General features: G+C 38.1%; 1 protein-coding gene across 2 annotated transcripts in view; it reads left to right on the top strand.

Annotated features, from left to right (window-relative positions):
• Positions 1–26537, top strand: part of SUPT3H (SPT3 homolog, SAGA and STAGA complex component) — a 270705-nt gene that overhangs the window by 129891 nt on the left and 114277 nt on the right. For both annotated transcript variants that reach the window (XM_072407412.1, XM_072407411.1), the window contains exon 3: positions 13295–13379. In XM_072407412.1, coding sequence (XP_072263513.1) covers positions 13295–13379 — 85 coding nt within the window. The remainder of the gene's footprint in view (positions 1–13294; positions 13380–26537) is intronic.

Below are 26537 nucleotides of genomic sequence, written 5' to 3'. Positions count from 1 at the left end.
GGCTTGGGCGTGCATGGCTGCCATGGCACTGGGACACTAGTGTTTATCCATGATGTGACACAGAACAGAAGCAGCCGAATGAGATCTGAGGTGTTCAGTGACATACTGTCTGCTCAAATCCAGCTAAATGCAGTCACATTGATTGGGAGGCGTTTCATAATACAGATTGACAATGACCCAAAACATACAGCGAAAGCAACCCAGGAGTTTTTTAAAGCAAAGAAGTGGAATATTCTTGAGTGGTCAAGTCAGTCACCTGATCTGAACCCAATTGAGCATGCATTTCACTTGTTGAAGACTAAACTTCGGACAGAAAGGCCCACAAACATACAGCAACTGAAAGCTGTTGCAGTAAAAGGCCTGGCAGAGCATTAAAAAGGAGGAAACCCAGCATCTGGTGATGTCCATGGGTTCAAGACTACAGGCTGTCATTGCCAGCAAAGGGTTTTCAACCAAGTATTAACAATTAACATTTTATTTTCAGCTTTTTAATTTGTCCAATTACTTTTGAACCCCAGAAATGAAGTGATTGTGTAAAAAAAAGGCTTTAGTTCCTCACATTTGTATGCAATCCTTTTGTTCAACCCACTGAATTAAAGCTGAAAGTCTGCAGTTCAACTGTATCTGAGTTGTTGCATTTAAAATGATTGTGTTAATGTACAGAACCAAAGTTAGAAAAAAGTTGTCTCTGTCCAAATATTTATGGACCTAACTGCACATTGCATGCACAATCAGCACCAAACCAGATTGACAAACCCAAGAACATTGAAAGTCTCCTTAATAAGTAGTTCCTTTCCCCAGTTTTTCCTTATTAGTTTTTGCTATTGATTTCATTATACTCATGTTGTTGTAGAGCTAATAGTAAAATCAGCAGCTGGAGAGCATATCTTGGTACAAAGTCACTAACCAGAATGTAATTACTGTAAACGGATGTGGTACAAAAAGAAATCTTTGCTTTTGTTTTTGCTAGTTAGTAATATATATGCAGAGCTTTGAAACATTAAACTTTTTTTTTTTTTAACTCATTTCTTACTTACGTACTTCTGTATTTCCCTGTAAATTGCAGCAGAGCGTCTTTATTTTATTTTTAAAGAAGACACAGATTAAAGGAGAACTGTTATGGGAAGTTTATTTACACAGGTCATGATTGCATAGTGGTTTGCTAAAAACAAGGCCTTGCTAACGACGTTACCTGAAGTGACTTCCTATCTCTTGGGTTTCACAATGTTCTCTGAAAATTGTTTCCAGAACACTCTGACCCTGTAATAGTGCTTCAAAACAACTCTGCCACCTAGCTGGCCCCTGGTATTTGCTAGTAAAGTCTGCACTAGATATTCAGTCTAGACTTCCTATCCTTTACTGAAGCTAGTAAACAGGGCCTGGTTGCAAGACCTTGTAATTTCCTAAACATGAGTGTTAAAAAGAGCGCAGGTGTAGTTTCTTTCACCCGCTAAGTTATCCCCATGTGTTGGGGAAAGGACGGCTGAGCTGGACAGCTCATTTTGCACAAGAGTGGATGCTTTCTCTGCTCTGCACTTGTCCGCTTATATTAAACTATGTGTTACTATGGGCACAATACCAAATTACATACCGCTATATTCTGAAGTCTGTCACTAGTATTAGCACATCACTATAAGTTTTTTATAAGTCCCCTGTAACATAGTTTTATTACCTGTTAATCCTGCTATTAGATCTGTTTTTTCCACTTCTTGTATGATAGTACTGTCAGTTCTGCAATGAAATCACACAGCAGCATTGTCACCATGTAAACAGTATAACCTTACACATGTAGATTCATGTAGACTTTAAAGTGTACTTGAACTTTAAATGTCTTATTATCTCTAAAGGATATTTGTATGCTCTCCTCTCAAGCATGATTAGCTACTTATTTTTTCTTTGTTCCTTTAAAGTTGAGCTAAAGTTCCACTTTTAAGAATTCACCATCAGCAGGTAATTATTGAAGGAAGGGATAGGCGATGAGCCTTCTTCAATAATCCCTCCTACCTGCATATTTTCTCCGGGTTTCTAAGCTGCCCATGTGCGGTGCCGCCTTTGGTTGCCAGAATACCTGGCTTCCCCTGCAAACTTTAGGAATAAATGCAGGGCTGTGCGAGAGATGGCGGCCTGCAAGGACATGGAGATAGGTGAGTAATGGAGTTAAGTTCTGCTTTAAATGTCCACCTTGGTTAAGGGTAAGCACTTGCTACTAGGGTTTCATAAATGATTGATGGTAGGCCTAACTAGGGTTGGCCAGCCAACTTTAACTATTATGTGGTCATGTAGTCTCCCTGCTCAAAGTTTATTGCAATGACCAAGCAACCAAGGTGATTGTTTGTTTTTCCTTCCCTTCAGTTCATTTAGTGGTTTTACACTTGCTTTTGTATATTTGTTTACACTTTCTTCTAATAAAGGTACCAAAAATGTCCTTTAGTTTGCATGGTGTAGGCAGGGTTGCTGCTGTATGAATATCTCATAAAACATGTTACGCCATAAAAACTGTTATTTTGCTTGCTTATTAAAAAAAAAATTGAAGTCAAGCAGGCTTATTGCATAAATATAAAAGCCCTCTCAATAAACACTTTAATTTCTCAACATACAATGAATAATAAGACAATAATTATTATTTTACATATTTTTCTGCAGGTCAGCTCTTTGCTGATGTATTACACTGAATTGGAATGCTAGGAAATGTAGCTTTTTCATTCATCCAGGTCATGGTATGCCCAATAGTAATTGGTCACATTTAACAGGGCGTTTCTGTAATGTCAAAGCTCTGATGAAGATACTTGAATTAGTAGCAAAACATATTCAATATTAACATTCATTTTGCAAAAACAATTCTTTGTAAAATTGTAAGGGTTTATATTAGCTTTAACTATTCAGCTCAGTGTCCAGACTGAACTATATTGGCTGGGTCTGTCTGAACATCTCTTCTGAAGCTCTTCATGGATTACACATCAGGAAGATAATACAAAATGAACTTTAATGTTTTACCTGATTTCTGTGGGGATGATTTGATTAGCTATGTCTTATGCAGAAAACATAAATCTACTTTAAACAAAATCACAAATTTCCTGTGGTCACTCATTTTGGTCTGGAAGATGATCAATAAAAGAGGGAACCTCCATGGACCTTCAGCACTTGTCCTACCTTTGTGCCTTTTCTTTTACCCATTTGATTGACTAAGAAGGCTTTAGCAGTGGAATTCCGGGCATAATAAATCTTTTTGGGTCCCAGTAGCAGACAATGGAACTTCAGTATTAAATTTAATAGCATTTACCTGTTTTCTAGTACAACATAGGTTGTATGAGGAAGCTTTCTTTACCAACAAATACAACTTTAATTCAAATCAAGATTATAGTAGATTGGCAGCCTGTGTTTAATTAGTTAAATTGAAAAATTACTTCTGAGAGATATTAAAAGCGCATACTGTATTTGTAATCATCAAGATGTTTATGAGACGGACCCCCCGCACTGCTCCCGTGCTACCACCAACGTCTCCAAAATCCATTTGTACAGTTAGCGGCACCATCCATATGTATACACAAAGTACTTGTCTTGCCGCTTCTGTCTTTTCATGTTGGCTCGACAGAAATTTCTCCTGCGGCCTGCATTCAATGAGGCACTTTGTTGGGTGGGTGATGAGTCTTATGTGTCTCCTCATCAGAAAAGAAAATGAGTGATCAGTGTCCAGTTTAGATTTTCTTGGAGGATAATTGTCTCGTGTGCTTCCTGATCAAAGCTGCCACCCCCCTTTGTGAACGAGCAAATGGAACTTATTACACAACTGGAGCACATTATTCATCCGGTCGCTGGCAGCCACATTGATGTGTACAAATCATTAATGTTTACAGCTACAGTCTTTATAATATATACTCCACAGCTAAATACATTCTACCAAATGATGATGGTGAATAGAGTTTTTCTCTTCATGCATTCATGGTGCCTATTACTCCCACCTGACCATGCCAGACAGGGCTGATCCTGGATCCCTCTATCAGGCATCTATCGATTTTTTTCAGATTTTCATCAAGTTTGCATTACCTTAAAATGAGCAATCTTCAGGAGATTGCTATTTGTGTATTGCAGGCAGCTTCTGGTGTCTTAAATCGACTTTTGTCTATGCAGTGTAAAGCAAATGTTTCATTTAAAGAAACCCTGTCATCATACCCTACCGTGTCACCAAAGTATATGATGCCAATCTGTATTAGTTATACTTACAGTGTTGCTCTCTACTACAGCAGTATTTGCTGCCTAAGCAGTGGTAAGTGCCCCACAATTCTGGCAGACAGTAAAATGTTGGAATCTCAAACTTTGGAGTTGTCTTGCAGCATGCCCCCTCCAACCCTTAACATTTACCCTTTAAATAAACATTTAAAGTTGACCTAAACCCAAGAACAGTTCTAAAATATATAGCAGCCTATCAGTTATTAGATGTTGTGGGTGTCTTAGTTTTCTTTTTCAGGCATTTTCCCTTTTTATTTCTACCTGGTGATCTTACCAGTGAAACACTTCTTGTCCTGTGGTCACTCACTATACTGTATGGAAGAGCATAACAGAAAGTGTTAGGGCTAAAGAGTACCTTTTCCCTTTTCTCCCTTCCATAATGTTCTGTAGTCCACATAAATAATTAATAAGAATACCACTCTGGTAACAGTACTAACTAGATAAACTTTATTCTGCAGAAAAAAACAAAATGCTTTTTGTGGTATATTTAACATTCCAAAAGGAATAAATAAGGTTAGTTTGGCCCCTTTCAGAGTTAGCCACTCTCATCCACTCCTAATAAATACTGTGTGGTTTAACCCTGCAGTTGTTAACCGCAGTTCAACCTCAACAGCACTCAACTTCTTTGTTATGCGGTTAGGTGCGGTTGAGGTTGCTTTTTGCTCCAGTTCAGTGTTTTAAGGAAGTCACTGAAAACAGACAAATTCTAGGCCATCCCAGTCATCCAGCATCAACTATAACCATTCTCCAACCGCTATGAGCTGCAACTGAAAGCAGTTGCATTCACGCTAATAGAAGCAGCTATACATTCAAGGGTGTCCAGAAGCAAAATATTGCGTTGAGCAACCGCGGCTGCAATTCAGAACAACCACTCCTCAGCTTTAGCTGCCTGCACAGATTGATTCACAATCATTCCTATTCATTTGAATGGGAGCAGTTGGGAGAGCAACTGAGCCTGTGGCAGACTATGATAGTCAACCGCAGCTCTGACATTAGCCAGGGTTAACAAACCCTTAAAAAATATTCTCGTAACAAAAATCATCAAGTTCTAATTCTGTGTCCGGTTCTGCTAGAAAACACCCTAATGCTATGATAATACTACATTTCCTTTTAATGTGCGGTAGCCAGAATCCCCAAAACATTCTAAATAGATTCAAACTTTCAGGAAAAAAGGAATAGCTTTGTAGTAAACATCAGATCTCTTGATGGTGGTTTAGAACAGTATTGGAGGGCGATATCATTTGTTGTCTGTAGTGTTACATTATGTAAAATAAATAAAAATGTTTTAAAATTTACCATTAGGATGTGCTAAAAATTCTTGGTTACTGCAAAGAATAAATGGCCATTCTTGTTTTTTTTTTTGGGGGGGGGGGTAATAAAGCAAAATTAGATACCCCATTTTATTTCTTCTGCATACAACTGGTTCCCCAAAGCCTCCAGCAAAAGCCGGTCAGAGCTGCAATCACAGGCACTGATATCATTCTCTACAAGCAGGAGCAGCAGTCCTACATTGTAAATGAAGCCATGAGCCCACCTATATCCCAAAAATCGAATGGAAGATGAAACATGTAGGCTTCTGGGGGTGCAAGGGATAAGGTAATAAAAGTTGCTCTGTAGGTCCCTTCCACATAAATAAGAATTTAAGCCTCACATCAGGGGAAATCTTTTATTGTAGCAGATTCTGAAGTTCAGCTTTAAATAACAGTTTTATTAAATCATTCACAACTCATAGCCAAACTTTACAGTTTTCAAATATCTTTCAACTTCAAGCTTTGTAATTCAGAAAATATAACCAAGTTTAGGCGATATTAGTTTAGATCAAATTCATTTTGTTTTACTTTTCACAAGCTACAATCTTAATATATGTTGGTGGCCTTTTGTTTTCTATCTCCTGCTCTGATGGTGTTTAGGAGAGAAGTGACAAAGGCGACTGATATGTTTCGTTCAGATGTCACATGGAACTAACGCCACACTGAGGATTTCCTGAATAGTGTCTGCAGCTACAAACATCTCAGCAACTTCCGGTCCTATTTTATCTCATCGAATACTGCACACAGACAGGACTTTCTTATCACAGCTGTAGTACTTTGTTTTAATAGGGTCAAGCAAGAGCAGCCACTTTGTAATGGCTATGATTGTTTTCTCTGGCGATTTTCAGCTGAATAATATTTATTTCTGCACAATTACAAGTCACTGGTCTGACACAAACTTAAGCAGCTGCACTGAGCAACTGGCGAACCTACTGAACTGGCAGCTCTATATAGAATTCCAAACACTGTCAAATGTCATATCACTCTGTGGCCTTGCCATAAAATTTTCTGTGATCTTCTAAAATGCCAAGTTATTGTTTCCTGTCCACATCATTAAAGTCTGACTACGTTCAAAACAATGGGCCTGATTTATTAAAGCTCTCCAAGACTGGAGAGGATAGACTATCATGGATGAATCAGGGGGATTCAGCAAAATTTATAAAAATCATTTTCTATTACTTGGCAAATGCTTTATATCCTAGACCAGATACATTACAGGTTTGCTGGATCATCCAGGCTCACCCATGATATTCAGTCTTGGATAGCTTTATTAAATTAGGCCCAATGTGTTTGTTTTGGAAAGAGTAGAACATCTTCCAAACATTTACTACTGCCTGTGTCCCTATTGGAAAAAATCTTTCTCACTTCCTGTTCTTTTCATCAGTTAAGCTCTTTAACATTTAATTCTGCTGATCACCATTCTCTTTATATTTTGTCCTTGTATCATACTCTTAAAACGTGAGGAGAAATCTCTCACCAATGGGGTCACATATGAGCTCTCTGTCTGTTTATTAAGTTGTGAAGCTTCTTTTAGGAACTTCCGGACTCCATAATAAATAAATAATAATAAATAAATGTAATTTTTTTATTATTGGCTTATGTCTCCCATATATACAGCGTGAACAGTCCCTTCGGTCATGGTGTCAGTGTTTCCTGCCTATGTCCGACTGGCATAATTAAAATCAGATGGATGAATATTGAAGAACTCCCATAAGCACTGTTTTGCTTCCTATCTGCCTGCATAATATAGCCTCAATGTGGTTTGTAAAATGGAACCAAATTCTCTGTGGAGAAATAAGTCACAGTTAATGCAATGCTCCGCGGGTTGGGTTTGCACTGTGCAGTCGCTTAGTCGTGTCACCGTCCACAACCAGGCTGATAATTACCTCCCACCATCATCTGAGCATGGTCAGGAGAGTGGTGCAACAGTTCACACAAAAGCCAAAAGGGGATGCTTGATGGCTGTTTTTAATACCTGACAACCCTCTCTCTCTCTTTAGATCCATAAGGGTAATTGATGGGCGATTTAAATGCAATTTAACCATAGGATTGTAGTGTGGTGCCAAAACAATCCCTAATAAAGATGCAGCACCTCCAACCAAGGACCATGCAAACAATACCAGCTCACTTCTACACAACTTCCAGAGATATTGAAAAGTCAGATTGTGCCGCCACACTTGCCAGTTGGAGGCTTCATAATGTGTAGTATATAATTGGATTAAAAAAAAACCTCTATGTCATGGCCTAGCATAAGGGTGCAAGGATTCTCCTCATTCTTAAAGCTCAAGGAAATGTGTAGATAGCAAGTAACTCAAACTTCCAAACTCATTCAAAATCGAAAGTTTTGGTTGGAGTTACTAAAAACATTATTTTAGGAGATCAGCTATTACTATTGGATTCTTTACATTTTTCTGTAAACTTGAAGAAAAAACAATGTATTGGGATAATACTATTACAATAAAATGCCCCCTCCTCAATAATAGACAAGTATTCATTTCAGCAGGTAAAAAGATTAGGCTTATTGCACCTAATAAAATGTGTTAATTTCTCTCCCAGATCTAGAGATCAAATGTCGGCCTGGCCGGCAGATACAACACAAGAAATAAAACCCACAAATCTGTCCTTATTAGTCCCCCTAATGACTCTGGTCTGTGGCTTGTACTGGGAAGAGTCATTTTAACAAATGTTACTTGGCTTCTCCCAGGAGGTGTCTGCTGAAGATGCAGCGTGTAAGTGGAACCACAATGCCATTACAATTCTGTGTCTGTCTGGGTGCAAAATCGTAAACCGCAGTAAAGCATTCCAGGCAGTTGGTCTAAGGGATATTATGAAAGTAAAAGCAAACAGATGGCCTGGTAAAATAATAAAAAAAAAAAAGTTTTTGTCAGTTTTTTTTTTTTGTTTGTTTCCTGTTTCTAAGTGAATTATGCTTTGTTCATTGATTTATGACACCCCTGGACTGCAAGTGAACTGTCTTTAGTTGTAGATTCGCTTTGTGCAATTCAGTTTAATGATTTATGTGTAATGCTGCATATTATTATTATTATTAATAATAATAATAATAATAATAATAATAATAATAATAAACAGGATTTATATAGCGACAAGGTATTAAGCAGCACTGTACATTAAATAGAGACATGACTTGCTTTGCATGCAATTCAAAGAGAATTCTATAGGAAATCCAACATAATGCAAAGCAAGTCAAAGCTTCCTCTGACCTGCCATGTGTGCCGCTCAATTAGGAAAGAAGATCAGGCAGGTAATAATGCTTCATGCAGAAGAGACATCGCCTATCCTTTTCTGCAAAAAAGCCCTGTCGGTCAGAAACGTTTAAAGTGGAACTGTAGGCATACATGAAATACATACAGTATATTATAACGTTATCTATTCATGCAGGCTAAGACCATGTTAGATCCAAGTACTAAACACTACTTACAGTTTAAAAATAGATTTCATAATTTATTCACAAATACAGTGCTGCTTAAATTGTTCCATATATACATTTTCTTGATTTATGATGCCAATTTACTTTTTACATTACTAGGCATGTCTGTAGAAATGCAGAACCCTGGCAGCAGGTCAAATACATCTGTCAGTGAATTCTAAATAATCTCAGAAGCCTTTTACACTAATGTCATGGACACAAGCTCCAAAGCTGCCTGCACAGACCCAGCTTATCATGACTGATAACGTTTTTACCAATTTTTTCATCCATCTGATTAGTTGAACTGTAAATTTGTGGAAAATTCATAAAAAAAAACAAAAAAAAACAACATTGCATATTGCGTATTCATAACTAATTCAATTCAAATTCAACCCGCCCCCCATTTGTTCCCTATAGGCAGCCGCAGGTGAAACATTTCATATAGTGACTGAACAGCAGGCAGGATTCGCGGGTGAGAGGAAGTGGTAACTCCACCGCAACCTCACTGCCCGCCTGAATTTAGCCTTAGTGTGCAAACATTTCCCCATACAAACTAGAATGTGCCCACAAACTTTCACATTCTGAAATGCTAGAAAGCGCACAAAGTAAATTGACAACAATGAGCAAAGTGCTGCTGAAGGGTGATAAATAGTTTTTAATGCAGCTAGACTGGACATTTCTCAAACAGGGGTTGCCGACCAAATTATTAAAATGTTATGACATTGAATAAGTCAGAACACTAAAGACCAAAAATAGTTTTTCAATTTTGCATACAAAAGTCATGACATTTGTTTGTAATTGTTTTGTTTAGCTTGGACCACAAAAATATTCAAAAACAAAATAGCAAGTTACACTTCTTTAAGACAACAGTATTGCTAATCTTGTTTTAGAAAGTAAAAATTTACAGGGCAGAACTTCTTAAATCCTTCCGAATCTTTTGGCCAGTCATGTGACTTACACGTGTATTTCTCTCGCCTTATATCTGGTGCTGAGTGGTCCTCAGAGAGTGTGGCCAATGTCCATACCGTATTCTGTATTATTATATTTTAATTGCATTGCACAGTTGTACAAATGCTGATCATTTGATAAAAATGTAAAAACTAGAAGTGGGCTTTAAACGATGGTATTAGCACCTAAAACCAATTGATAAATTATTTGCAAAATGCATGTATGCGCTTGTGCTGTGCAGTTAAAATACACCCAAGACAAAAAAACTGCTTGACATCTTCAGCGTCCTAAAATTTTAGACCATCAGGATTAAATTAAAAAAGTAAAATGCAAAAGCATCTCAGAATTAGCCGTGCAAACAAACATCAAAGAAACCTCATCATTTTCTATAAACAACTGCAGTAGCTGTATATGTAAAACTGGGCAACATCCACATCTACTAACTTTTTTTAATAACAAATACTTACTAAACAATTATGTTTGCATTTCTTTTATTTCTGGCTATAATACAATGAGTGGACAAAGTGCAAAATGAGATGGTCTGTTCATTCTGCTTGGTCAATTCTTGAATATAAATGACAGCATAGGAAGGAAGTTGAGATAGAAATCGTTGAGAAAAGCTGTTGGTGCTGTAGGTTCTGTGGTTTTCTATAAACCAGCAGATTGTTCCCCAGAACCCTAAAATTTGTAAGAATCCATAATATGGGTTAGCAAGTTTTCACAGTGCAGCTTCTAGCTTTAATTGGCATGCAAGTTACTGTGACAAGCTACAACACTTGAGCAAGTTACAGTTGCTATACATCAAAAAACAATATTTATCTGAAACTGCTGGTTAGTGTGAGAAAACCGCTTTTTTTATTTGTGTTTTTTTAACATATATTTTATTAAGAAACTATAAATTCAAAGAAAGCAAAAGACACCACAAAAAAAAAGCTTTACTTTGTTTTTTTCCACAATCAACAAATTAGAAAAAAAAAAAAACCTTTTCATTTGCTGGGTGTGAGAGGTGTGCTGAGGCAGAGTTTGCACGAACAGTGTTAGGAGAAATGAGTCAGAGCGCACAGCGCGAGGAAGAAGAGGAAGCGCTTGTGGCCGGGGCTAGGTGGTTTCTTCACTTCTTCTACCGAAAACCGCCATGCTGATGTCTAGAAGAGCTGTGTGTGTGTGGGAAGGGTCTGGCAGCTGGAGTGTGGGAAAGATAAGTGTGAGATGGAGATGACATCAAATGTCTTGACAGTCGTTTTCGATAAAGGGTCAATGCCGCACAAGCTGTGAACTTTTTCTCCTCTTTGTTCTGAAAGGAATAGTGCTAATATTTTTTATTTCACTTTCGTTGAAGTGTAATTCCAACTCATTCTCATGAATAAAAATTAGTATAAACACTTCTCTTCAACTATTTGTATAATCACCCCATTCAGTTTATGCAAAAAAAAATAATTTGTGAATCTTTCTTTGGATCCCTAGAGCTGCGTACACACGTTTAGATTTTTGCCATTTGGATCTATCACAGTCTTTTCTAACAACAAAAGACTGAAAGATGTATGAATGGGCCCTGTACATACAGAAGCGTTCTGCTCTATGGAGAGTGGGGGGAACGAGCGAGCTGAAACTCTCTGCGCTCTCTCCCCAGCTCCCTGCATTGTGGTTGTTCGTCTTTCATCGTTCCCGGATCTACCAAGACAAATCATGAATGATGTCATGCGGCCGCTGTACACGTCAGATTCTCGTCCAACACCATCCATGAGATGAGAATCATCTGACGTGTGTACGTAGCCTTGGTTAAGGGCAAACACAAAGAAACCTTTTCAGTTTACTTTTAGATAGAATGAGGAAAGGTTGAAACTTAAGTAAAACCAAGGTATATTATAAAGGGATCTAAATAGGAGGGTACCACATCCCCGTAATTTACAAGTTAAATGTTGTGAATGTAGATGAGGTACTTCGTACTACTATGTATTGAAGAAGACAATATAATATCACAAACCTTAATTACATTCATGATTAAAACCTATATACACAAGCTGCTTCCAGGAATAAAATACATATCTAGTAATATATTCAGTGTATTTGTGATATTTAATTTTTATAATGCTCTTATAAAGTATTGCTCAGTCCTTGACGTGTTTTGAGAAACTTCTTCAAGAGGGTGAGATGATGGCACCACTAATTTTACCAGGTTAAAAACTGTGCTTGCAAAGGTGTTTGGGGCACAAAAAGTGAATTTAGCGAAGTGATGTCCCTCGTGCCTACTGAGGAAGGTTTTTGTGGGAGAAGGAGGAGTGGGATGGGAAATCATGAACCTTTTTTTATACAGGTTGCTTTTTGTCATGCAAAAATGCATTAAACTGCAGCATATAAATGTGAACCAGCCAGATATGAAAAATGTGATTTCTACTTGAACTGTTTTCCTGCAGTAAGGATTATGTGTGAGTAGGCCCTTAAACTGTTCTTCAAAAGACCAAAACTTATAGTGTTCAACCCAGAATTTTTTTTGTTTCAATATTTTTTATTGGTTTTCAAGAAATTTTTGACATACAACAACATGGTACATACAAAAATAATTACAATACAATGACATAACAACCAGGACCGAGCATAGTTTCATTAATATTAATAAAATCGTATTTCAATCAAAATGCGTTAAGGTGTGATTTAAAATCACAATGCCCATATTAGCCATAACAGTAACAATACACATACCCGTCAGGGGAGTGTCAAAGATTAAAAACATAAATCTGAAACATGGATAAGCAGATCCTATGACCATAGTATCAAACGGGACCTTGGAGGACCCCAACAGGTTCAACCCAGAATTTTTTTTTAAGCTGGGTGGGAAGAGATTTAACCACTGAAAAACAGGCCTGGATAAAAGGGGCTGTGGAGAATACTGATATATATAGATCATTTTTGTAAGCGTACCTCCCACACCATGGACCTCATGTCTAACCTATTATTATTAATAAACAATATATAGCGCCAACATATTACGCAGCGCTGTACGAAGGAGGAGGAGGACAAAGGAGGACAATAATTAGTAAATGTGAATGAACTTTTAGGTTGAGGGTGTCAGGATCTTAAAAACAAAATCAAATTAGCATCACAAAAGCACAAAGTTAATAGAAGGCACCTTGATGTTAGGCAAGATTTCGTATCTAAAAGTTTTAAAGGCACCTTGCTCCTCCCAATGAACCCTATTAGTTTAGTATTCTGTAGTAAGTGGAGATCAAGAGATTTTAGAATATTTTTATTTATATATTGTCTAAAACTTTATTGCACAATGTTTGTTTAGCTTTTACAATGTGTTTAATTTCCCTTTTTATATACAAACTTTGTATTTTTGTGTTCATTTTGGCTGATGTCTTGTGCTTTTTTTTTTTTTTAGGTTTTCCCTTGGAGATGCTCGTCGTCCTTTGTACGAGACGGCCGTTCTGGTAGAAGATATTGTGCACACACAGCTCATCAACCTGGTAAAATGAAAACCTTTTTACAGTGTTATACTGTTTATTGTTAGACGTTTCTCACAGCATAAGAGAACAGTAACAACTGTGTTTCTTTCCAATCTATCTTAAATAATAAAACTTTAAATAATAAAATTAAACTTTCCTTTATAGGGTGAATATTGATGCAAAATATCTGTAAGAAGCTCTAGGCTACGTACAAACGTTAGATTTTTGTTGTTGAATGGATCTGTCACGATTCTTTCAAACGACAAAAAGACTGAAAGATGCATGAACGAGCGTTGTACACAGCACAGTTTTGCTCTATGGAGAGGGGAGAAGGGAGAACGAGTGTGCGGCAGCCTGCTGCGGTCTCTCCCCTTCACTTGTATTGCAGTTGTTCGTCTTTCATGGATCCGCCAGGACAGATCCACAGACGACGTCAGACGTCCGCTGTACACGCCAGATTCTCATCCTGTACTAGTCCTGAAGCGATAATCGGACAGGGATCATCTGACCTGTGTACGTAGCCTAGGACAGATGGTGCTTTTTTCCAACTGGTATATTGCAAAGGAAATAATCAACTTGGATCTGATGACTCTCGCATGTTTTTTAAGTGTTTGGCAGAATACGTACTTTTTCAGGAGGAGTTTGAGTGACCGGTAAACAGTGAATACTTATGTATAATGGGCCCTCATAGTAAGCAATTTAAAGGGCTATGTATCAATTGAGTTTTATGTACCAATGGAGAAATTGCCTTCCATCATTATTAAAGAGAATGTGTCCATCAATACATAAAACTATCCAATCTATATATATATATATATATATATATATATATATATATATATATATTATTATTATTATTATTTTCCTAATCTAATTTTTAAATGCTTTAGCTATCTATGTAAGTAATTACTAAGTAGCCAGATCTGGGTCTTCCGATCTTCCGAGCTCCATATCACTTGCATGATTTACTTTGGTTACTATACACTTCATTTTACAATGTATTGATAAACTCTGAATTGCTGCATGCATTGCAAGGTATTTTACATACACATTATTATGCATTTAATTTCGGTCCATGCTCATAGTCCGGAGCAGGTGATTGCACATTGCAGGGCAGATAATATATCGCTGTTGGGGGTGGCTGGAACTTACTGTTTTTCTATGAAGACATGCAGAGCATCCTGTAGACTGGTGTTTATGTACTATGCAGATTGGATAAATAAAATATCAGACGTTTTCTTAACCTATAACCTGCTAAGCCTGTGCAGGGAAGTAAAAGAGGTTTCTCATGGAGGATTTTTTGTTTGGTGTGACATCTCCTAACCCCAAAGGAGAAGTAGGCAAGAGAATGAGATAGGAGGGAGAAGAGACGGGACAGAAGGCAGACAAATTGCTTTTCTAACCTACTGCCTCAGGGCTCTAGACAGCCCTTTGGTGTAAAGGAAGTGAAAGTGCTTTTAATAACTCATTGTTTTGACCTTTGATTAGGACAAGAGGAAGCTTATAAATCTCATGTGTGTGTGCTGCACTCTTACTACAATTGTCCAGGAGAGAAACAGTCCTATGTCTGTTCTGAGAAAACTGGCCTTTTCATATCAATTTTAATACCCGTGTATACAGGACTCTTGTGTACAGAATGCATTGTAAAATTTGTCAATTATCTTGCAGAAATTTTATTTTATACACACAAACTGACAACCTTTACGGGGACCAAATATTAAGTTTCACCATTGTTTTCTGTTTTTTCCCCTTCTCAATTTAACTTGTTTGTTTTGTAAAGAGATTCAAATGCAGTATTGTTTGCAAGCTGTTTATTTTATGTATGTATATATACTAGCTGGCTGTTTCAATAAGCATTTACAAAGCAAGAAACTACAGAAAAACTTACTAAACAATCAGCCTTCCCCCCAAGAAAATAATGAATTTGCATTTAATTTGTAGCAAAGTAGGCATCTGAATTAACACCTACACCATTTTTATTTATTTATTATACTATTAATATTTACCCTGATACCTGAATGATATAGTGAAGCGATGATACAATATTCATTGAACTCATGTGGCCAGATTGGTGTCTAGACCAGGGTAGGATTAGTGGTGGATGTCTGCGCACAAATTTTAACTTGTGTGGAGCTCCAGGACAGGTATTCTAAGTAAAAGAGTTAACTAGCAATATGTCTGCTAAATATATTATTATGTTTTCCCTATTAATATGGTGCTCTGAAACATGTTTACCTACAGCCTTCTTCCCAATATGGCTAAAAGTTTGTGGACACCTGACTTTCACACCTATCTTTGTATCTCTAGGGATGCGTTCTACAAGTTTTTAAAAAATGTCTGTTACTTTTTTGAGCTTCTTGAGCCACTTTGAGTTTTTGTGAGCTTAGGTAATGATATTGAACAACAGTACTTGACTTCCAGTTGGCATGTCAATTGACCTCCAGTTGGCATGTCAATTCATACCAAAGATGTCCAGTAAGGTTGTAAGGTTGAGGTCAGGTTTCAGGTTTCCACTTGTTACCGCCTGCCGCTTCTCTGTTTGCAGCTTTTAACTTCCCCAACTTCCATCTAGTCCTACTCACTCTGTCCATGTCAGCATCCCAGTACACTGTGCACAACTGAAGAGAAGTATGTACAACAGCCAGATCAGTTCCTGGTCATGATCCGGTCCTACTATTACCAATTGCCAATCCTATTAAAGTCCCTCCTGTTCTGGTTTTCATCAGCATGTTAAATGGGACTTTACTTAACTTTACTTTACTCTGCCTAATTGCTTGTCTGGATACCTGACCTTGACCCTGCTTTTTTTTTTAGCCTGACTTCAAACTGTCTCAACCTTGATTCTCACTTACTGTCTTCCCTGACCTTGGTCCACTTTGACATTGGTTCTCATCAGCTGCCTTCCCTCAACCCTGGTCTACCGCTTATACTTATTACATGATTCTAGCCTACCCATTATCTATGGCTATCCCTACACCAAAGTCATCTGTTCCCCTTGCCCCTGGTGGGGCGAGCCTGGTGGCTGTGACCTGGGGTTCTCTCTGAAGTCAAAGTAGTCTAGTGGTTACTAGGCTTACCAGCCCATCACCCCTTTCAGGGTTCTTTGGTGAAGACCAGTTCACACGTAAACTCCACGACCTGGGTAATTTTCTTTTACCTGCCAGGGGGCATCACCCTAACACCATTAGAATCTCTCTGCACTAAACTCATCAATTCTCAAATGTCTTTAAATGGGGGCAGAGTCATTGAGGGGGAAAATAGGCACACTATTGTGACAGGTTGGAAAGTATACAGCTGTCTAAAACACTTTGCATGCTGCAGCATTAACAATACACTTACTATAAACACCTAAACCTAAAATGTAGCTGAATCCAGTTTATAATTACCTGCCGGGACTGAATAAACTCCCATGTCATCCTGGCCCAACCATTCAAGATGGATGAAGATCGGAACGAAGAAGAAAAGATTTCATATTCTGTTGTGGGCACCACCATCTTTTTTTCTTCTTTTCTTCTTCATTCCGATCTTCATCCATCTTGAATACTTGGGCCAGGATGACATGGGAGTTCATTCAGGCCCGGCAGCCTCACCGGAAGCTGGGATGTTGTGGGTGTTCCGACCGAAGCCTACACAAACGCACAAGGATGTTTCTGACAATATCATCAGGTCCTTTTTTTTTTTTTTTTTTTTTTTTTAACTAAAAACTATAGATTTGAGAAAAATTTTCTAAATCACTTGGAAACATTTTCATAAAGGCTTTTGTGATTTGGTTTAAATCTTTTTAAAATAACCTATCCTAATGTATGTTTTAATAAACGTTTTGCTTTAAGTCCTATCAATCTGAAAGATAGGTATAAAATATTTGATGGGCTCTTATATTGACCTCCTCTGTCTATTCAATAAATAGGACTCACTGTAAGTATTTCCCATTTATCTAATTATTTTGCCCTACAAGAACATTTGTTTGTCAGTCCTTTCTCACAATAGATGTCTGTGTACAATTGCTGTACAATATAGTCTTTCCAGTCTGTAGCTTCAGGCTCCTGTGCAGACTCTTCATTATCAGACAGAAAATGAGAGTGGATTGCTGATGATTCCTAATAATGCTTTGATTTCCAGGATATTTGGGGAGGTGTAGCTGCTGTAGGTATTTCAGTAATTGCCGACTGTCAGGAAACAATCACGATCGCTTTGACTCATTCCAGACTCAATGTTCTTCTCTGATTATCTCATTGTGTTTGGCATATTTTTCACATAAGTTCTCTGTTTAGGAATACCTATTACCCATAGCAAATTAAGAGAAACATTTTGTATGTCAGTGCACTGCCTGATAATGACTACCTCAAAAACTATAAAACTATATAGAAATCCAATTTCAGGATTTTAAATAGAATGGGAAAGTGTTAAAACACATGTTTTATTGTTTTGTTCAAAACAAGAGATTCACCTTTCAGTGTTTTTCTTGTTGACCATTGTAATTGGAACAGAAAGAATGGGAATGTCAAACTTTTAACTTCTTATAAAAGGTAGATATACTTTAAGGATGATATTATACTTTATTGGGTTCCACATAACACTCCCTCGTCTGTAAGGGACCCAGGCAGTAGTTATCTCCTAGCTCTGGAAGTTTTACTTTGAGCAATGTCAGCTGAATATTGTCCCATATTGGGGAGCGAATGAGTAGCTTATCAGCCGACCCACAAGGAGGGGGTTACTATTACTATACTGACACTAATGAGGGGGTTACTATTACTATACTGACACCAATGAGGGGGTTACTATTACTATACTGACACCAATGAGGGGGTTACTATTACTATACTGACACTAANTAGGGGGTTACTATTACTATACTGACACTAAGTAGGGGGTTACTATTACTATACTGACACAAACAAGGGGGTTACTATTACTACAGTAAGACCAATGAGAAGTTTATTATTGCTACACCACCAGTATGTGGATATTTTTTGGTGAACATACACCAAGTGACTGTGTTATTGTAGTGACTGACACAAATGTGGGGGAAGTATTGCTGCACTGACAAGGAGTGGGGTTTGTTACTGTGGCTAGTGAAACCAATGTGGAGTTTTTTTTTTTTTTTGTGGACACTGATACCAGTGCTAAGGGATATTATTGCACTGATGCATTATTGATGCCCTTAATGCTTGCGGATTTTATTGTGGTCACTGACCTCTATTTAGGGGCTGATTTTACTATCACTTTCTGTTGGGTGTATATTGTGGTATAGCATAAAAATGCATTTCACACCCTGAGGTGCATTTCAGTTGTTTCCTCTTTTAGTGGATGGCCTAACTTGACACATTGCCCATCAACATACAAACATGTATGCACCTATGGGGAGAGAAATATACTGTTATACTTACACTATTCATTCTTATACCTATCTGCGCTATGGGTTACAGTTTTTCATCCAAACAATGCTGTGTTGTGCCAGGCCTACCCCTTTTTTTTTATCAGCCCATTCAGACGTATTCGCAAACAAACCTACTTCTTAAAAATGTCAGCTGTAAGAAAATTCTCAGATTAATGACTTCCCTCGATGATTTAACATTGTGATTGCTTACTCTCCTTTACATCTGCCACCAACAATGTAATGTAAGAGTCTGCCTGATACTAATAAAATGGATTGTGTAGATTTGTCTTTATATTACATCATTGTAAATCTACAGTAGATTGTATAATTTATATACACAAAGATAACTTCAGTATGGACCTATTCCCTCAACATCAAAAGGCAGGTCATTATTGCAGAAAGTAATTTGCCTTCTGCAATAATTCCTCCTACACACCTTATCACTCCAAGTTTCTGGCAAAAAGCTGGGCTGCTCATTTGCATCTGCAGCTTTGGTTGTTAGAATACCCAGCATTCCCGTCTTCCTTTACGCATGCCAGGAATGAATGAACTCCCACAAGCCTGTGCTGGAGTTATGTCCCAGCCCAACCAGTCAAGATGGCTGAAATCAAAGGGACGAAGTGAAGAAGGAAAGTTGGGGCGATGGTCATTTATTAGATGAATAAATCCTACGGTGTTCTAGTAAGCCAAGTGGCATTGTGTTCTATGTCTCCTCCTTTTGGTCACACCAGTGGTGTTGTTTCCCTTCTTTTTTCTTTTTAAGTCATCCCAGTGGCATTGTGTCCCATTATTACACAGAATATATATAGCACCAACATATTACGCAGCGCTGTGCAAAGTCCATAGTCATGTCACTAGCAGTCCCTCAAAGGGGCTCACAATCTAATCCCTCTATCGTAGTCATATGTTATTAATACAGTCTAGGGTCAATTATAGGAGAAAGCCAATGAACGTAACTGCTTGTTTTTGGAATGTGGGAGAAAAACAGAGTACCTGGAGCAAACACAGGGAGAGCCTGCAAACTCCATGCAGAAATTGTTCTGGCCGAGATTCAAACCTGGGACCTAGCGCTGCAAAGGCAAGAGTCCTAACCACTGAGCTACCATGCCCTCCCATCTAGTCCTAATTTAGTTGTCCCAGTGGCGTTGTGTCCTATCTCTTCTCCTCCTTCAGTGGTGGCAGTGGACAGTCCACCTCCTAAACATATTTGGGCTCAGGTAATATTGTGTGGGTGCCATGCTATCTAAAAGATTTTTGAGCCCAGGTCGGGGATCATGATACACCTTGGGCATACAGAAATTGAGTTGGATGACACTGAGAATCATTAATCCACTGTGGTATAAAACCATGGGTGAGATTGCAGCAGACAGCAATTGAGAGGTTATAAGTATTGCAGCCAGAACCGCATTTCTATCTACATATCTGCTGGGTATTTTTATGTTTTTATCTTTTCTGGTAACATGGAGTTGGGTGAACTTACTAGACTTTCTGACAGTGGCGCTTTGTTTGGGATAATACTAGCAATAGTCTGGTTTATTTTATGATTTAAAATCGTTATTTAACACAGATCAGATCCTCTGAACATGCTGAGTCCTTAGGGCACGTAATAACAATCCCTGGAACAAGGGATGTCTGGAGAGCTTCAGGAAGTGTTCTGGAAATGATAACTGGCCCCAACAGGCACTGCTGACCCCGCTGCAAGGTTGCAGTGTTTCAGCAGGTGTCTGCCCACAATGTTAACCAAAAGAATCCACTCCAGACAAGCACGCTCACCACCGCCTAGAACAACAAACAGGTAATAAAATCCCGCAGTCAATAATTTGAAAACATTGTGGTCACTTTCATGTCATTTCATGACAGTGAGTGTTTGATTGTTCTGTGCAGTTTTTTCCTGCTTTGTCTGAAAACCACAGGTGTTTATAGGAGAGCAAACCACTCATGAATTAATAGTCAAACACCGAGTTCTGCTTAATCTTTACAGCAAAAAAAAAAAAAAAAAAAAAAATTCATTGAATGCAAAGTCCTAGGCAGATGTGAAAATTACTATGTACTCCACTTGTTTATTTATCTGATAAAAAGGAAAGCATTACTTGTGTTTTAAAAGATAGTATTTATCAGACTGGGAGATCAGAGGCAGTCCTATAAGCCATTTATGTTCCACTGCATTACATTGTGTTCAGTGCAACTAAATCCATGTTACTCTCTTATCCCTGTTTAATCACAAGGCACTGTAATCTTTCCTCTTCTTTAAAACAACTTTCATGTTGATAGGTCATGCTGAGATGACTTACTTCCCAGGCGTGCGCAAAACATTTTGACTACTGGACTGGGTCATTAAAACTCCTTGTTTCCTTTTTTTTTAACCATTCTTTTGTAAATTGGCTTGTGAGTTTGGATCGTTGTCCTGTTGGGTGACCCAATTTTGGCCAAGCTTTAGCTGTCACATAGATAGCCTTGTATTTGACTCTAAAGTCCTTTGTAATGCAAAGAAGTTCATGGTCCACTGTAACGTGAGCAGGTCCTGTGGCTGCAAAGCAAGGCAAATCATCAAATCATCCACCCCCATGCTTGATAGTTAGTATGACATTTTCTGATGACCATTTAATGCATACATTGGATTAGCAGCCCTGGCTGCTACTTACTTTGAGTGTCCTTACGTTTTACTTAAACAAAAACCTGCTTCACATATTTCCCAGCTTGGGATACTTTTAAGCGTAGGACGGAAGTGTTAAAATGTGGTTTCTTCTGTCCACTGATGAAACCTAGCCTGTCCCACAATATGGTTATTGGGAGGCTGAAACAGGGATTGTAGTATACACTACTCAGGCTATGTTCGGAGTAGCAGTTGTGTAAGTGGTTTTGAGCCTTGAATAGGATCTTCATGCAAACATTTACATGATTGTACAAGGTTTCTTTAAAGCCTAATTAAGATGCATATCTGGACTCATCCCCACATTGTAACCCCTGTATTGTGGGGTTCGTCAAGTAGGAACTTATTTGGAAACTGGAAGCCCCACTTTCATACGATTAGAAGGAGCTTCTATTTTTTAAATCAGTTTCCCACCCACAGAACCCCACAATGCAGGGGTTACAATATGGGGATGAGTCCATTGTGGGGCAGTTAGTTCTCTGTTTTTTTGTCACAAGGAAAGGGCGCTACACACTTTGTTGCTACATTTTTTTTTGGCAAACCAGATTCCAGAGGACCATTTATGGATAGAAAAGAAGGCACACTCATTTTTTCAGGTTAGTTAAGCATTACAAGTGTCTCTAATAGCATTTTTAACCATCTGTTAAAGGATTTGGCTACAGAAACCAGGTGGTGTTGCCCAAAATCACACCTGAGCTGCCTAGATATGGACACTTCAGCCCTAATTGGAAACCAAGATCTATTGGTAGTGACAATGTTTAGGAACTGCTAGTTGATTTGCTTTCTGTGTCTGGGACCATGCTCTGCTGGGTAGTTTTGGTTGCTAAGAAATGGTGCAAGCGGTGCACATGCACTGTGTGTGCTGGACACAACTGCAACTTTTGTTTATATACGGGGCTGTGCATTGGGAGCAGGAATGAAGGTAGGTAATATGTTTAAAGTGAGAGGAGGTTGGGGCGAAAGTAAAGATCTTAAATTCATTTGTGTAGATATTTCTTTCTGTGAGTATATCATGGGACAGGATGGAAGAATTTCTTCAAACAGGAAAGAAGGAAGATACTTTTCCAGATTTAATTAAATAGATAACGGTAATATTTCTGTTTTTCCCCCTTGGGAGTTGCAGTTCCTCAGTGGCATGGATGTCATATCCAGAGGTCATTCTTTAACCCTGAGGCAGTTCATGGTTTAGAGGGGGGTCAGCATTGTACTGTGCAAGATTTCCAATATATTTCCATGGAACCAATTATGAAGCAGAGCAATTTTCATATCTTCTAGAATTTTGTGATAACAATGCACTTAACCAACATTTTAATTTGTTTTTAAATATTGCAGCAAGAAGCACATTTATTTCCCAACATTCATTAGAATGGAAAGGCTCCAGAGTCTAGGAATGCTCTTTCTAGGCATGCCGGAGATCGAGCATACGCAGGAGGAGCAGCTTGCAGCCTCCTCCTGCTGTTAGCCACCCTTTTATAATGTAAAATGTGTTATGATAGGTCCTTTTTAAGTTTGACTACAATTACTCCTGCCAATATATGGTGCATTGACCAATGTCACTGTGATAATATATTTATGTTAAGTCCCCTCTGAAGCAAAACAAAAACTGATAGGGAATTGCTGGCAATGATTGATAAAATGTATATAGAAAACTTTTTTTCAAACAATTATTTTTTCAAATAAGAATCCGAACATTACACAAAGCACATGATTAAAATCTTCTTATATAACAAATCTTAGATAAACAAAGAACTGCTGTCTGGATAATCTCAAATATTTCTGATGCGTTTTGCGGATGATACCGCTTCTTCAAGGCATAGATAGCAGTCTGGTATAAGAAAAAAAAAAAAAGCTGGTAAATGATACATAAATATTTCACATTAGAAATGGATCCTTTAGAATCTATTAACATTTCTCTTAAAATTGATCCTTGCTTTATTCCTGCAAAAGCCAAAGTGTACAGCAACATAAAATAAGAATAAGCAGCATTAGGTTCAGGCCGTTTTAAATCAACCGCATCCACAAAATGTAGTGATATGAGGACTTTTAAAATAGTAGATTTAGAGTTATGAGTATAGAGTTATGTTCTATCCAAAATGTGTTCAAAATTAGGTATATCAGGTCTCTTATTCAAGGTATTCAGGACCATTTCATATAGAGAGATATGAAGGGGTTCTATAGCGACTAACCATATTCTAAACTACAGCTACTAAATACTCACATAAAAAGGCAATATATATCATAAGTACTTCACCCCAATCAATGGGCAGAAGGATTAAATCCATTGCCATGTGCCAAGGCCTTTACATTATCACCACTGAAACATTCATACATTCACTGCAACGTCATGGAGAAGTTCAGGCCCGCCATATTTGTGTACCTTTTTTCAGCTTACCTAAAATTAATAATACCTTGATTTTAGCAATCTTCCTTTCATATGAAATGAGGCCGCTGTATCACTGCTTGCTTAATTTAATGTTACCTGGCCCTTTATTCCCACTTTATCTTACTGCAATACATTTCACTGCACCCAGAGAAATGATTGCAGACCTTCAGCACTTTATCGCATTACAGTTTGATAGGATCTAAAACGCTGCTTTCCTCATGCCTGTCTGAGCTGTTATGTCTGCCTGACCCCAGAATGAGTAAATCGGGTCTGGTATCAATATTCCACAATGTATTCATGATAAGAATATAAAGACCAAAATTTATACTGGATTATACTCAGTTACATTGAATTACTATGCTTCATGTTTATTGAAGGCAGTGATATTTACCAACCAGTGTAATGATAAACGACTGGTGTTGTTTTTACCCTATATGACATTTGTTCATTTAGATAAGTTTGTTATATTAAAAAGATAGGTTTCAGTGTGTTTGGTGATTTGTCCTGCCTACCTTCATGTCCAATATGGTGAATTGGGGAACCTCTCATAAGTGGCCAGAACAGGTGTGCAGACTCAAGTGCCCTGATTTATTAAAGTTCTCCAAGGCTGGAGAGAATACACTTTCATCAGTGAAGCTGGGTGATACAGCAAACCTGGATCGGATCTGGTTCAGGATTGAAAACATTTACTTACAAATAGCTTGACTTTTAGGAAATCCATTACAGCTTCACTGATGAAAGTGTTTTCTCTCCAGCCTTGGAGAACTTTAATAAATTAGGGCCATGAAATCCAAGTGAGTCCTTGATATATGTAACATAGGCAACAATAAATAAAAATGTTTCCTGTGTGACGTCCATACCAACCTATTTTCTTCAATACTTGGGTTATTAGCCTCCCCAAAGGAAAGCAATTTTCAAGACTGCCTGATCTCATTTTTTTGATCACACAAAAAAGTGTTTAGTTTTGCTTTAAATGGATAATTTACTTTGTGTGTACACAATATAAAAGAAATAAGATCCCATATGAAAGTGGTTAAAATATCTGCATAGTTTGCCCATTTCACGAACCTTGCAGAAAATTGGGGTCAAAATAATTTCTGTACCCTATCCCAAGGTACTTTCATTTATAAGTTAAGGAACAACAAAGTGTCATCTTTGCTTTTTGGCACCAAAAAATGTGTATGTTAAATACATGTGAGCACCCATTTGACTGGTATCTTGTCTTTAGTTATAACCTCCCTCAATAGATCCTGGCCACCCAACCAATCTCTAATGTCACTTCTGCCTCCTGCTACAGCTCTGTGACATATTGCACTCTTCATCCAACTCCTTGTGTATAATGTACGTCTCATTTTAACAATAATCCATTTCGTTTGCCAAGCCCTCCTGCTACCAGCTCTATAAATATGATCTCCAATCCCCCCCTCCCCACCCTTTTTATTCCTTCGAGTTTCCTCTCTGTCAGACGGGTAACACTATACACTTAATTTCCACATTTCTGAAATTCCCCAGAAGTGGCGATTTAAAAATGAAAACACTGCCTGCATTAAGTTCTATAATCCGGAGGGATAAACAATGGCTAAATGGCAGGCACCGGTCGGTCTTCAGTCTGGTATTTGCAAACAGAGCCGCTTGCCACCCCGTGTGGCGGGATAATTCCCCTGTTTTATGGGCCTGTTTTAAAAGACTCATAAAGTTTCCTGTGCAGGACATTAATTAGAGAGGTTATCAAAATAAGACAAACTAATAGAATTTGTGATTGTATAAAATAAAGGAAGTGGAGGGGACCACTGGGAGCTAATGAGTCACAGGATGGAAGCAATCTGCTGGCTAACTAAACATTGAGACTTAATGCTAAGTCGCTGAGTATGTATACAATTCAGCAAACCGGAACCGACCCTGTGTTTACAGCAGTGGGATCAAGGAGCTCACAGGCTCCATCTGAGACAAATCCCCACAGCATCCCCTTTGCAGCTACTGTAATCGCAATAACATATATCTTCTATATTTCTGATGACGTCTCAAGACACCTGCAGCTCGTTCTTCACTTGTGTGATCAGCCCCTGTAACATTCGCCTCATGATTCAGAATATGGGACGGCTTCTTTGCTCAATTTCCTATAGGAATTTTTATAAACTAGTACCAAAAAGTAATTTTTATTGGTGGATCTCATAACTAAAATTGCCCAAAGTCAACCCTGAAAATATATAATGTTTCTAGGACCTCTACTCAAAAAAAAAACAATCAGAAGGTAAACTACTGGTCACAGTTATAGCCTGAGATTTCCCTGCAACTGTTCCTTTACTGACTTGTTATGTCTTGTTGCAAAGGTAGCCATCTTTATAGATGTTTTTTTTAATTTCCTATGGTAAATTGGAATTAATTAATATTATTATTATTACACAGTATTTATATCGCGCCATCATATTACGCAGCGCTGTACAAAGTTGATAGTCGTGTCACTAACTGTCCCTCAAAGGAGCTCACAATCTAATGTCCCTACCATAGTCATATGTCATTGATGTAGTCTAAGGTCAATTCTGAGGGGAAGCCAATTACCCTTACTGCATGTTTTTGGGACATGGGAGGAAACCGGAGTACCCGGAGGAAACCCACGCAGACACAGGGAGACCCTGCAAATTATTAGTAAGTATTTTTATTTTATCTTACCTGCCTGATCGTCCCATTTGGGGACAAAGCTGAGCTGCGTATGCCCAGCGTCCGCTTTGGATCCCAGCAAAACTGGCTTTTCTTGCATGTGCCAGGTTT

Source organism: Pyxicephalus adspersus, chromosome 4, assembly GCF_032062135.1.
Source record: "Pyxicephalus adspersus chromosome 4, UCB_Pads_2.0, whole genome shotgun sequence".
NCBI classification, from domain to species: Eukaryota; Metazoa; Chordata; class Amphibia; order Anura; family Pyxicephalidae; genus Pyxicephalus; species Pyxicephalus adspersus.
The sequence above is the reverse complement of the archived record's forward strand: the minus strand, read 5'-3'. Positions and strand labels throughout refer to the sequence as shown.